The sequence below is a fragment of the Poecilia reticulata genome, chromosome 18 (assembly GCF_904066995.2).
Source record: "Poecilia reticulata chromosome 18, P_reticulata-male-v2, whole genome shotgun sequence".
NCBI classification, from domain to species: domain Eukaryota; kingdom Metazoa; phylum Chordata; class Actinopteri; order Cyprinodontiformes; family Poeciliidae; genus Poecilia; species Poecilia reticulata.
In genome coordinates this window covers 17,761,661-17,774,721 of record NC_088847.1, presented here as the reverse complement: position 1 = coordinate 17,774,721, position 13,061 = coordinate 17,761,661, and the positions used below count along the sequence as shown (strand labels likewise).

The window sequence follows — 13,061 nt, the reverse complement described above, 5'->3', positions numbered from 1 at the left end:
CAAACCACACTATAAGCCGCACCTACAAATAATTAAAAAAAAACTGGAAACGTACATATATAAGCTGCACCGGGCTATAAGCTGATGGTATCTCTGCCGCTCTCTGTCGACCTAATAAATCTGCTGGATTTACGGACGCAGTTCTGCGTCTCCACTTCCTAACCATGGTTTTGTTCATGCTGAGGTTACTGCAGCTCCTCTATTTCCCTCCAGTACTGCCAGATCGATAGCCCTCAACTTAAAAGCTGCATCATATGAGTTTGAAGCAATTCCTCCGTCGTGCCTGCTGCTAGCATGGCTGCCAGCATGGCAAGTGCTTGTTCTAAATGAAAATTAGCACTTTCTTCTTTGATTTCAAATTTTGACTTCCAATGAGTCACTTCCTGCTAAAGCGCCCCCTGGTAAAGCGTGGGGAAAAAGTAGCGGCTTATAGTCTGAAAAATACGGCAGAATTCACGCTGCAAAAATCCCCAATATTGTATAATTTGGTGTTTAAACTGCAGCCTCCTTCCTTCCTTGCACGAGTATAAAAATCCTTTGAACTATGGTGGACTTCAAAATAAGCGAAAGTAAAAAAATTTTATGGATTGAAACCTAAAATGTTTGGTTTAAATATATTTTCAGCCCCATTTTACTTTGATTCCCCATCCCAGAACAAATCCGTTTCAGTCCATTACCTTCTGAAATCACCTGTCTTCTAAACAGAGCCCACCTGTGTGTAGTTTATTCTCACTGTAAATCCAGCTGTTCTGCGAAGGCCTCACGCGTTTTGTCAGTGAACATTAGTAAACAAACAGCAGTATGATGGCCGAGGAACACAGCAGACACAGCAGAGAGAAAGTTTGTGATGAAACAACATCCCAGGCTTTCGACATTTCACTGAGCTCCGTTACATCTTTTGGTTCAAACTGGTCGGATTTAAACAGTTGACCTTCCAGCAGGACAATGACTGTAATTTAATCTATTTCATAAAATCCCACTGAAATATAGTGACATTTATAGTTTAATGTACTTTTGCTAGATAATATTCATGTATACTTTTTACTTACTTTCCTTTCTGCACCTTTCTACTTTCCAACCTTTTCTTCCTTTCTCCCTACAAGCCTTCACTCTGACCTAAATTTCTTTCTTCCTGTTTTTCTTCCTTACTTCCTCTCTTCCTACTTTTTTCTTTTTTTTCTTCCCACTTGCCTTTACTCCTACCTAATTTTCCTGCTTCTCTTACTTCTGTTCTGCTCATCTTTCCCTTATACCTATTTTCAATACTTCTTTCCATTCTCCTTCCTTTTCTCTGTGCTGTCCTGAACTTTGATAACCTTTGCCTCAATGTAGGCAAATCTACGGCCCATAAAAACAACTTTTTTCCAATAACGTTGGCCAACAATTGAGACTGACTGGTGTCGGTCGATGGAAGAATGTGAAGCTGTTGATTACAAATACAGCTTTGAGTACAATGCTGTGTGTTTATAATGAATTATTTGAGCCTGTTTTGAATTAGATCCTCCAGATTTAATCATTGTAACTTCCCAAACAACTGATTTGTTATTGCGTCGAACCAAATCGCGCCCATTTATCACATTTTCTCATTGGTTTTGGTAGTTTATTCCAGACCGCTTGGTGAAAAACCATTTGATCACAGCCAAATGTGTCAGAAAACACACATTGGAGCAGATGTATTAAAACCAAAGTGGTCCCCTTTAATTCAATCGTCCATTAAACGGCACCGTAGAAGCTCGGCCCACTGAGCCTCAATCTCATGACTCCTTATGGGCCCCAGCTGTCAGAGCGATTTGGGCAAGTCATGAAGAAGAGCGGGCTGGTGGGACGTAGAGATTGTAAAGAAATAAAATCCCTTTTTCTCAGGGCTGAAGCAGCTGGGAACCTTTTTAATAAAAGCCCAATATTTGCTTGGTTCTGGGGAGTGCAGCATTTTTCCTCTCACACAGTCCTTTGAGCTCCAGTAATTGGGGAAAAAGTGTCACCTCACAAAAATCGTTGGAGATTTTTAACAAGCACACAACCCCTTGTATAATAAAATCAGAGCCACTTACAAATTTAGAATGTGATTGCCAGGCCTGGTGGCATTTTTCCCCCAACCTAATGGAAAACAAAGTTTTAGTTCCATACTCAGGAGCATATTTTAGTGAAATAATTTATCTCTAAGTTACTATTCTCTTCTTTGACAGAGGGAATGAAGAGTTTCATGTCTAATGTCTTGGTGATTGTTTTATTCAGTTTGAAATAACACTAATAGTTGTTTTCTTCTCTCCTTTAGGTCCTCCTGTAAGTATTCCTGCTTTGTTTCTCCACTTTGAGAGATCGATGTGAAGGTAAAAACCCAGAAAATATTGATAAATGCATAGCACTTGAAAACAAAGGTTCCATGTCTATGATCCAGTGACTCCTCGCTGTGAAGGGGAGAAACGGCAAAACTCTTCTCAAGGTTGAGAAGAGGATGGATGAGCACACGCCTGTTTTTGTGCTTAATTCACCTTGAATTCATTTGTTTTCCTTGTGAAGTTGCCGGGCAACATGTCGGCAAGCCAAACATGCACAAAACAGTCCAGCATAAATGCTATGCAGAATATTCCTGAGACAAAATATATGCCTGAGCAATCCTCAGTGGCTACCAAAGATCAACCTGGTCAATCTGTCTGTCTGTCTGTGACAGAAGCCATTTTACAGAAGAAGAAACATTGAAATTATATTTGGGGATGTCCAGATGTGTTTTAAAAAGTAACTACTTTCGTCAGGAATGTCATATCAGAATAATTTTTTATTTATTTATTTTTTGGCATCAATGCTGATTCATTTACTGTGTAACAGTCCAATTAAACATTTAAGTTAAGTTAAGTTAAGTTTTTAAAATCAAGCTAAGAGAAATCAGTAAAAAGTTTTTCGAGCCACTAGTAGAAGTGTTGTGATTTTGCCCTGTTCAGCTAACTCACCGCTAACAGCATTTCAGCATTTTTTATGACAGAAGGACAGATATAAAATGTATTGAGTCAGATTTCAGAGCAGTTAATGTGAAACAGGCAGGAGCAGGTAAGAGTTTAAAAGACTTGGATTTTTTTGGGAAGACCTCAATAGGTCAACAAAAATATGCAATTTTGCAAGCTGCAGTTTAAAAAAATGGACGGGTAAAATGTAACTGCACAACTTGCAGATGTTGCAACTAATCTAAAGTTAGACAGTAGACTAATGGGAGGCTTCAGCATTGTAGCTTAGGCTAAACTGTTGATGAAGATATTGTTCAAGTATTGGCTCAGGACAATTCTGGTGTTTAATTATGAGAATTTGGTTTGTTGCGCCCCTTTGGCAGCCGGTTTAACTTTAACATTGTTGACATGTTTCCTTGCATCCACTCACATAACCTTTTAGCACCTTTCTTCCGCACACAGGCTAATATTTTGAGTCAGTGGCATCCTAGAGAATGCTCCTGATGAACTAATTCATCAAGTCAATGGTCCTTGTTGTTTTCCATCTTCTCCTTGTTAATTTGGTTTTCTTTGAGCAATACGTTTTCCTGGCGATGGGAAATGTGCATTTGTGAAAAGTCTGTAGGGTCACAAAAATCTAGGCTTCACATGGTTGTATGGAGCAGAAGTTGAAGGAACCTCATTGATTAGTTAATCTGATACAATTCTGATAACTGTTTTTTCTTTTTATTTTGTTTATTGAACCGTCAAAGGGACACAGGTTTAAGCTCAGGTCTGCAGCATTACGAACCAAAACCACAGAGAAGATTAACCGACTAAGTCGTATTTACGTTCTCATAAGTCCATCAAAAATAAATGTTGTAGAAAACATCACGTAAGCAATAGTAATAGTTTTTGCTTTTCTGTTGGAGACAAAATCTGTTAGATTATGTTGCTTTTTTTTTTTTATTAAAATGTTTAACTCCAACTCTTTACTCTTGTAGTAAAGGGGCAATCACAAAATCCAGTTTTTCTTTTAGTAGCAATGCAAATACATGCAATGGCCAGCTGGCAGGAGTTGAGTAATCATAATACATAATCAAATTTACCTCTTCATCACTGCCTTCCTCTAATAGGGACCCTTGTTGCTGTCATCTGGGCAGTCTGTTTTATAACATTCCTGCTACCATCATCCATCCCTGGCAGCTCCCAGAACCTGCAGAGATTATCTCACCTCATTACGCAGGCTGCGGATCACAGATTCACTCCTCAGAACAGATGGAAAACTTCAGAGTTTCCCCTAAAGATGAAGGAAAACACATACATGCACACATAAGCAGCAGGGTTGTGACAGCTTGCTTTATAACCAGGTCAAGCGGGCACCGCATGCGTACGTATGTGTGCGTGCCTCTGCTTTCCTTTTTTTTTTTTTTTTGTACATAGCCCAGAGGCAAGTGTGGCTGAATAGGTATAATAGCGTGTGCCGACTGAGCTGTAAAAGTTGTAAGTTAATCCTCTGAGCCTTCTCAGACACTCGCTCGTGGGGCTCTGGGATATAAGTAAGTGCAGGTGGTCTTGCTTTTCAGCTTCTCTCGCCAGGCCTTACGGCTGACAAATGAAATCATTCTGTGAGATGTCTCGAAGTACGTCAGAAGTCCCAAAATTGTCTGAACCGTTAAGTTTTGCGATTCAAGAAGTTTACTGCCGTGCATAGAGGATGATTTACTAAAACAAATAGAATGTGTTCATTGTGTGAGATTATACATTTAAACCACTTGAGTACTTTGCAGGACTCTAGTTGTGACCAGCTGGTTGCAAAAAATAGCAATAAATATATAAAGTTGAGAAAATAATTGAATTGAATATTGAACATATTATGATTATTATATATTCGTAGCAACCCAAGTAATCCACATGCGTCGTAAAATTATATCAAAGTATTCTTTATATTCAAAGTACAATGAGTATTGAGTGGTCTTACTGAAACTGGTTACATTTTTAGATGTAAAAGTAGTTTTTGCCAATAAGTTCAAGATGTTTTTGCTATGGAAAGACGTTGCTAAGGTGGGATCTTGAAGGTTCTGGCGGCCTCTTCTCTGCCATCTTCAGTTTGTTCTACAGATTTCCAATTCAAGAAGATTCAAGTCAAGTGATTTACTAGGTCATTCTGGCAGCTGCCTAAACAGCAGCTGGGAGTTTCCTTGGCAGTGGATTTGGGATCACTGTGTAGCTGAAAAATCCTTTAAATCCATACTTGGATTCTTTTCTACCAATGTCCCAGGACCGTTAAGCATTCACCCCCTTTGCAGTCACCTCAAGATTCATGGCACCATTTGTTTGAAAGATAGACCAACACCAGGATGGACCTTGAGTATTCTCTGAGCTCAGGAACCAGTTTGCTAAAATCCACAAGTACTTGAGGCCCCCTCTGAAAGAGCTTGTAACTGTCTAATTTAACAGTTTAAACACCGAATATAAATTAATATGCATTTCAATGCACGGTGGGAACCATCTTGGGGCTACTGCATAAACTAACATCTAGTTTTCCTTATTTCTGCTGCGGGGGGGGACAGACAATCAGTGCCAAGGAAAATAAATGACACTCCTAGATTGGCTTGTTTTCAGACATCATATAATAGCATGTCAACTAACATTGCTCCGAGTGTTTCCAGCTTCCCAAACTGCATTTTCTATCGACTATATTAAATATGCTCTTCAAAAAAGTGGTTAGTGGATCTTTTGCATATAAACAGGAGTTTTATTTCACAGAAAAATCCATAAAAAATGGGTTATTCTGTCTAATTGCATAAAACTACATTTGTGGATTAGTTTCTTTTGATGTATTTGCATTATGTTGATTACTTGGGCACCTTCTGACATTTAGAATGATTTTTTAAAATTTCATTTGCTATGGAAAACATTGACGTGTTTAATTCTTACTTTCCTGTGATAGTCCACTAAGCTAAATTTAGCCGGTACAGAAAAAAAACATCACCAGGGTGTCATGGTTTCATATTTTTAGAGATGGTTTTCAAGTAATCCTGAACTCTGGCAAGTGGCTTACCCAGCGCTAACCAAATCTAAGCGACAAGCATTGTGCGTGGTTGCGTGTGGTTTCTCATTTCGCATGCCCACCCGCGGATTGCAGGGGACACGTCGCTATAAATATTCAACAGCTCCAACTTTGACTCAGGAGCACTACGAAAATTGTACACAGTCCTCTGGTCCCTCCAAACAAACCGGCCGCTGTGGAAGACGTCACCACCGATCTGCATGACCTAATTGTTGTTCTTTGAAACTGATAAATGGACAAGAATGCACGGTTGTTAACTTCAGTAGGACTGAACCCCTTTAGAAGCTTGAGTTTCCAGTTACACATGGAGAAGTCATTTGCTTTTGTTTTGATTTCCACTTTATTCCCACAGTTTGAGCACTTCTGTCAGTTTTGCATTGTAGGATAGTTGTTGGACGATGCTTTGCTTCATACCTATTCAACTTCTGTGGTTCAAAGAACCAGAGAAGTCAAACAAATGAATTTGACAAGCAGATATTGGTTAAAAGTACAGTCACATAAACTGTACATCTTTTGTCTACTACTAACACTATTTTGCTAATTTTTCAAATAGAAGTTACAGTCTGAAGTATAGAAATAAACAAAGAAAAAGTAAGAAGTGAAATGTTTTGGGGTTTTAAATAGTACTGGAGACATTTGCAAGTTATATAAAGTCAAAAGCAAGAAATAAAAAAAGGCTTTCAAAGAAATATACAAAAAAAACACTTTAAAATAAATTTATCAATACCAGATATTATAAATTCTAAATACTCAGCAAATACTTTAGCAAGTTTTAGAGATATTTTGTAATCTTACTTGTAAATGTGGAAGAAGGGAGAGTCCTGCACCCAGGAAACATTCGAGAGCAGAGGAACTGAAAAACTTTCCTTTTCTGAAAAGCTTAGCAAAAACAACTAATACTCTCTGAAAAATGTTCTTTTGGGTCGATAGGAAAAAATAAGCCATTTAAATTTTGCGAGGCTTAGGTCAGTGAGGGCTTTGTGTGTTATTATAGGAAACTGAAATGTATTTTAAAATTAACAGGGAGCCTGTGCAGAGATGCCAAAACTTGGAGAAACGTGATCTCTGTTGGCAGAAGTAGCTCGAGCTGCGGCTGCAGGGTTCTCAATCAACTGCAGGATGTCAAAGGTCAGCTAGGAGAAAGCCTGGGGAGGAAACGCGAGCTAACAGCGACTCGAGAACTCGGACGAGGAGCGGATTCAAGAGCTAATTTCTCTTACCTAAAATGACCCCGGCTATTGTCGCTCTCTGAACCAGTTTCACACAGGATGAGAAAATAACCTAATTAATTTGCTGCTGCTCTCTTGCGACCTGACAAACAGGTGCTCCTCTGCTTTCTTTCCTTTGTCTTTTGCTCTTTCATCGTGCGCTTTAGGTTCGCAGCACATTCTCTTGGCATTCCCTTTACTATGAAACCTTTGCACATTAAACTCTGATGCTACCACCACAGGTTTCATTCCTGCTCTACAGATTCAAATCCTAGATAACCGAGTTATGAACCCTAAAACAATAAAGTGCTTCAAGTTGGAATAAGCTATTGGTTTGACTGGAAAATGTACTTGAAAATAGATGACTTGTGTTTTCTCTATGTGAGGCACCCATAGTGCAACACTCCAGCTCCAGTTTTCCCAGTCGGAATTCCGACTTCAGGGAGCATTGCTCTTGTTTTTCCAACTAGAAACCTGGAAAGTCTGAGTTTACAGAGAAAGTACAATAAAATATCGCTGTACTAGTTAAACTTGAGCCTTTGTACGGCCAGATGCTTCTGATCTGAGTGAAAGTGTTCACATAATTAAGTATAAACAATGACATATTTGAGGTGCAGTTATCAGGGTCCTTTTCTCATCTTTCTGGGAAGATGAGAACGGTTCATGTGAAAAAATAAACCTCACCGCTGAATGTGCACACCATTTAGCACCAATCAGGCATAAAACACCGCCCGAGAGACTGCACTCGACTACTCGCTTACACTGACGTGTTTTCTCTTCTTTTTTTTCTCCAAAGCACAGACTGAAATGTCACATCAAATGAACATTAAACCGAGAAACTAATATACCTTGAAATCTGATTAAAACGGAGAGACTTTTGAAATTGCGACGATGCCGGAATGGAGAAAAAAAAAGAAAGAAAAGAAACACTCGTGTCATTTACACCGGCGTCTCGGTTACAATGCAACACAAGCCATCTCTAAAGTTCAGCCATGTTTGCAGTCGGGTAAATAAAGCCGGATATTTCTGCATCTGCATTTGACAAGTAGCTTCCACCTCCCTGCTTCATCAGCTGAGATTCCTGGGATGCAGTTAGAGGATGATCTGTCACGACGTATGAATTATGCATCTGCAATACAGCGATTAGAGGAAGTGTGGCGGCGAAGCGGAGGAGCCCAGGCACCCTCAGCCCTTCATTCCTCATCTGATATTCACCGCAGCTCCACACCTGTTAATAAAACATCTTTCCAGCAGGACTTTGATCAGTTCTGCTCATCTGCCACCGTACTAAACTTGGCTAAAGTCAAGGGGAGCATCTGCAAAACTCACAAGTTTTGTTGATGTTAGTTTTTTTTTTTTGCCGCATTAACAACTTGAAACAGAAAGAGCATGTCTAGATGCAGCTCCCTGAAAAAGTTTTTTTTCCCCTCTTGAACTTTTTTACTCGTCTTTTTTTTCACAAGCATAATTTGTGAAACTGACTTGGAGAAGGATTCATGGTTTTCAAAATGATTTTTTTTTTTTTTAATCTGTAAAGCATTGATCGTTTTTGAAATCAGGTCCCAGAGTAGAAAACTTTCAAAACTTTTCAAAATGATGATGTCAAACCTCCATCTCTCTCTCTCTCTGTAACTCCCTAAGCACCTCCCACTCATAAACAGCAAGCGTGGCGGTGTTCGGTGTTGTGTTTTATGCTGCGACCAGTATTGGCTTTGCTGTAGCTGAACAGCAAAGCTGAGCTCCAACTTCCTAAGAAGAACCACATGTTCACCATTTGCCGTTTACTTCACGAGTTCTTTACACACACCGGATGTTTTGTGTTCAGCGACATTGTTATACTGCCACCAATTTGCCCAGCATACCTGCTACTATCATAGTGTTTTCTGTGGTGTCGCATCCTGTCGTTGGTATGCACGTTTTTCTTAATCGCTTGCAAAGATTTCCGTTGTTCTAATCCATGTAGACCTGGCCCGAGTTACGCACAGGGTGACTAATTGCTAATTAGCTCACTTTTTAAGGCAATGCGCACCACTTTGCGTTTCTGCATCTTTCGAAATTGCAATAAAATCTGTGGCTTTGCAAGCCACTGTACGCAACGTTAAATAAAGGAGAACAGAAAGACGCATAGGAGACCCTGCTCAAAGCTGAGAGTGAACCTATGTGACAGCATGTATCTGGGCTCGTAAGGGCAGTGGTGCCCGAGGAAGCTGGCTTGCACTCAGTGTGACCACATTAATAGCTTGACCTTTTTAGCTATGAGTTGCCTGCTCAGTCAGTGCCCATCAGCTGTAGCTGTTTTCAGCAAATGATGCTCAGGGTAGTGGTTCACTCACTGGGATGTGAGGCAGTCAGCAGGATGCTTCTGCTGAGCAGGCTACAGACTCACAGGAGAACTTGCACAGTTTAAATTTTATGCTCATTGTTAAAGTACAAAAAAAAAAAGTTTCACATTCTTTGAATTTACATTAACTTTCCTCCAGCTCACAACATCTAATGATGAGAAATGTAGAGCACCGAGTGTGGTGGTGTTTCTTAATAGAACGAACAGAAGACCCAGGCAGGAGTAAAGCACTTTCCCACCTGGAACATTGTACATTCTTCTGAATTTCATTTCCACAACAAGAGCTTTCTGGGTCAGACGTTCGCTCGCGTATGTCACGGGGAACAATTTGAACTTTTTCTGTTTATAGCATGTTTAAATGTCTCTCTGACACTTCCCTACAGAAAAACCATCCAAGGTTGATTTACGTTCTGATGTTCGCTCACACTCGATATGCACATCTACAATCGGTCGCGCGCTATCGGTTTCATTTTTTTTGCTTAGTTCACATAGTCCCCGCTCCCACAGGGACATCCGACACATAACAACAAACAGACACACGGGACATGCTCGCAAACGCTCACACACACACGCACACACACACACACACACACACACACACACACACACACACACACACACATTAAAGATATTTTATGCCGGCTAATTGTGATACACTGTGAATATGGGAACCAGATGCCATTCCCAAGACGGTTTTCCAGTGTGGTTTTCCTATCCCTGCCTAACCTCTGCGTCCAGATTCCCGCGACGAGCACCAGCCACTTGTGGTCGTCCCCTCCTGCCCATTCTGCTCTGATTACTCACATCCCTGTCCTCCATTAGTTTCCTGCCTTGAAGAGAAAAGTTCCCCCAGGGCCCACGCTAATATGACCGAGAGTTCCCATGCAGAACTAACAGATGGAGGTCTACTTAAAGATACGAGGATATCTTTCAGTCTGTAGCAAGTTTACGTGTCTTTGCTTAGATGTGTGTGTTGGAATGGCTTTTCCCAGCTCATATGTTGAAGTAATCACGGAGCTGAAAGAAACGCGCCAAGGTTTCGCACTGTGTGTGTTGAAATTATGCAACCGTTCAGGTGCAAAAACAGAGGAGGATCCTGGCATCGAGTTAAACAACAGAGGAGGTTCAGAGCAATGCAGTCAGTGGTGAACTCGTACGAGGTCGTGCACTTTTTCTTTGAATTCTTCGGATCGTTCGCATGCCAAGTAGGGATGCACAAGTTGCTTGTGCAGGTTTCCAGAACTGGTTGATTTCATAGCTTAACTTGTGATTGGCAGATCTGGTTTTCTGATTTTAGTTTTAGTCTGTAATGCACCAAAGCTGAGGGCTGCAGCTTCTGTTCATTTCTTTCTTGTGTGGGTGTACCTTCTGTTGTCGGTATGGTATGGGGATGAAGTTTGTGACTTTCACCCAAATGCCTCTAAGATTGTTCGTAAGATTGTTGAGGGAATGACACCTGGCAATGAAAACACGTTTTCTTATCTTACAACAGCTGAAGATCAACCTCACCATGAACAGGATTATTCTTCACTGATTACAGTTTACGTTTGTAGATGTTTTTTTTTTTTACATTGTTAGAAAAAATAAACGCCAATAATTTGCACATTCATCACTTTCGATTGGATGAAGCATGGAAGCTGCAAAAAGACTGGATTGGGTAATTCTACACTGGACAGAAAGATCATGGAAAAATAATACACTCACTTTGCCTTTGTTTGCATTTGAGTGACAAACCTTTGACAACTCAAAGAATATTGCTCAAAAGTGTCCTGAGCTCAAATGCCATATGTAAGGCTTTTGTTCACTTTGTACCCTTATCCAGGAACTTGCTGCAGGAAACTTTCAAATCGACTGAATTTAAATCCAAACAAAAATTCCTTGAGGCCGATTCAATGGCATGTGCCTGTTTATAAATCAATCGATCACATTTTATTTGTGTAGCACATTTCAGCAGGAAGGCATTTCAAAGTGCTTTACATCATTAAACACGAAAACACAGAGTCATGCAACATTGAACCAACAATCAAAAACATTATCACTGCTTCTCGTTTTCTTTTAACTGTGTGACTGTTTGTATTTCCTAATGCCTCTTGGCCAGGGCTCCCTTGAAAAAGAGGCTTTTAATCTCAAATGGGATTTTATCCTGGTAAAATAAATGAAGAGTAAAAAAAAAAACACAGGAGGCAGATGCTCTTTTCTGAGCTAGTAGAAAACAGGATTTATTAATATGGAGAAAGTTTGGCTCAAGCTTGAAGCATACACCTTTGAACAAAAAAACAAAAAATGTTGTGGTGTTTATTTGGAATGGTACCAAGACCACCTTCTTGGTATCCACTGCTTTTAAAACAGCTCAGATGTTAAAAATCCCCTTAATTTAACTTTACAGCAGCAGGACAAGTCGAGTCAGATCGGGATGGGTCAAATGTGAAACCGAAAGTGAAACTGTTACAACTCAATCTAAAATTAGTTTGGTTACGTAATCATCTGACCACTTTGGGTGCACTTGTGGAGCTTTGAAATTTAATTCCCAGGTGGTCAATTGATTGCTCAATTAAAAAAAAAAAATCAATGTGGTGACTTCACAGAGAAGTAACATACTGAGTCACGACACAGCAGAACACTGTGGATTCCACCCCATTGATTTCATGGTACAATTCAGAATGTGAGATTAGAAAGTGGATACATACACACTTGACAGGACTTGATTTCCCTCAAAATGTGATTCACTTGATCATGTTTAGCCTCCCATACTGCAGTTATCAGAACAGCATGCATGGCAGGAAAGGAACCGGTGAAGCAGCTTTTTGAAAAATGGTCAAACTTAAGCTGAGAGACTTACTGTGCCCCTCCACATCATTCACCTCCTGAAGTTAAATACATTTCTACGCCATGTGACGGCATTGGCCTACTGCCTTAGATATGGCCGTTTTGTGTGAATATTGCTTTTCTGCTTGATGAGGGAAAACAATTGAGCTTTCGGTGCTGTGAATCTAAAACTACAATAACGACATAAGGCATTCCATAGTTTACAAGCTGCTTTCAGTTCTTTCAGAAAAGATGTAACAGCATATTTATGAAAACACTGCCAAGTTAAGTCGTTCTCCAGACTCTTGTAAAACCTAAGCCCATCTTTTCAATTCACTGCATGACAAACACAACGTACCTCTCAACTGCATAAATTGCGTCAATCACAGCTCACCTCTTCCAGATCTCTGCTTTGTCCCTCCTCCCTCTTAAGGATGACCTGCACCCCTTCACCTGCCCCTTCTTCATTTATTTGCTTCTTGTCAACACTCGGTGCATGAAAGATTACTCGGCTTAGCTCCCAGTGTACGGATATATTTATTGATACTGTGTAGCCGTGTGGGAGAGAGCTGTAAAGGTCCTAAAAGCGGTAGTTTTTTTGGCTGGAGCCTTTAGAGATGCCAGTGCCTCAGGGTGAGATGATTGGATCCATGTGGCCAGCAGTTTGGGCTTCAGCAACGGCAGCCTGCCCAGTTGGCCCGGTTACTGCACGGAGG

At 40.3% G+C, this 13,061-nt stretch overlaps 1 protein-coding gene across 1 annotated transcript in view; it reads left to right on the top strand.

Annotated features, from left to right (window-relative positions):
- col25a1 (collagen type XXV alpha 1 chain) overlaps nt 1-13,061 on the top strand; it is a 196,155-nt gene that overhangs the window by 104,406 nt on the left and 78,688 nt on the right. Inside the window, exon 4 of the mRNA XM_081598907.1 lies at nt 2,276-2,283. Coding sequence (XP_081455033.1) covers nt 2,276-2,283 — 8 coding nt within the window. The remainder of the gene's footprint in view (nt 1-2,275; nt 2,284-13,061) is intronic.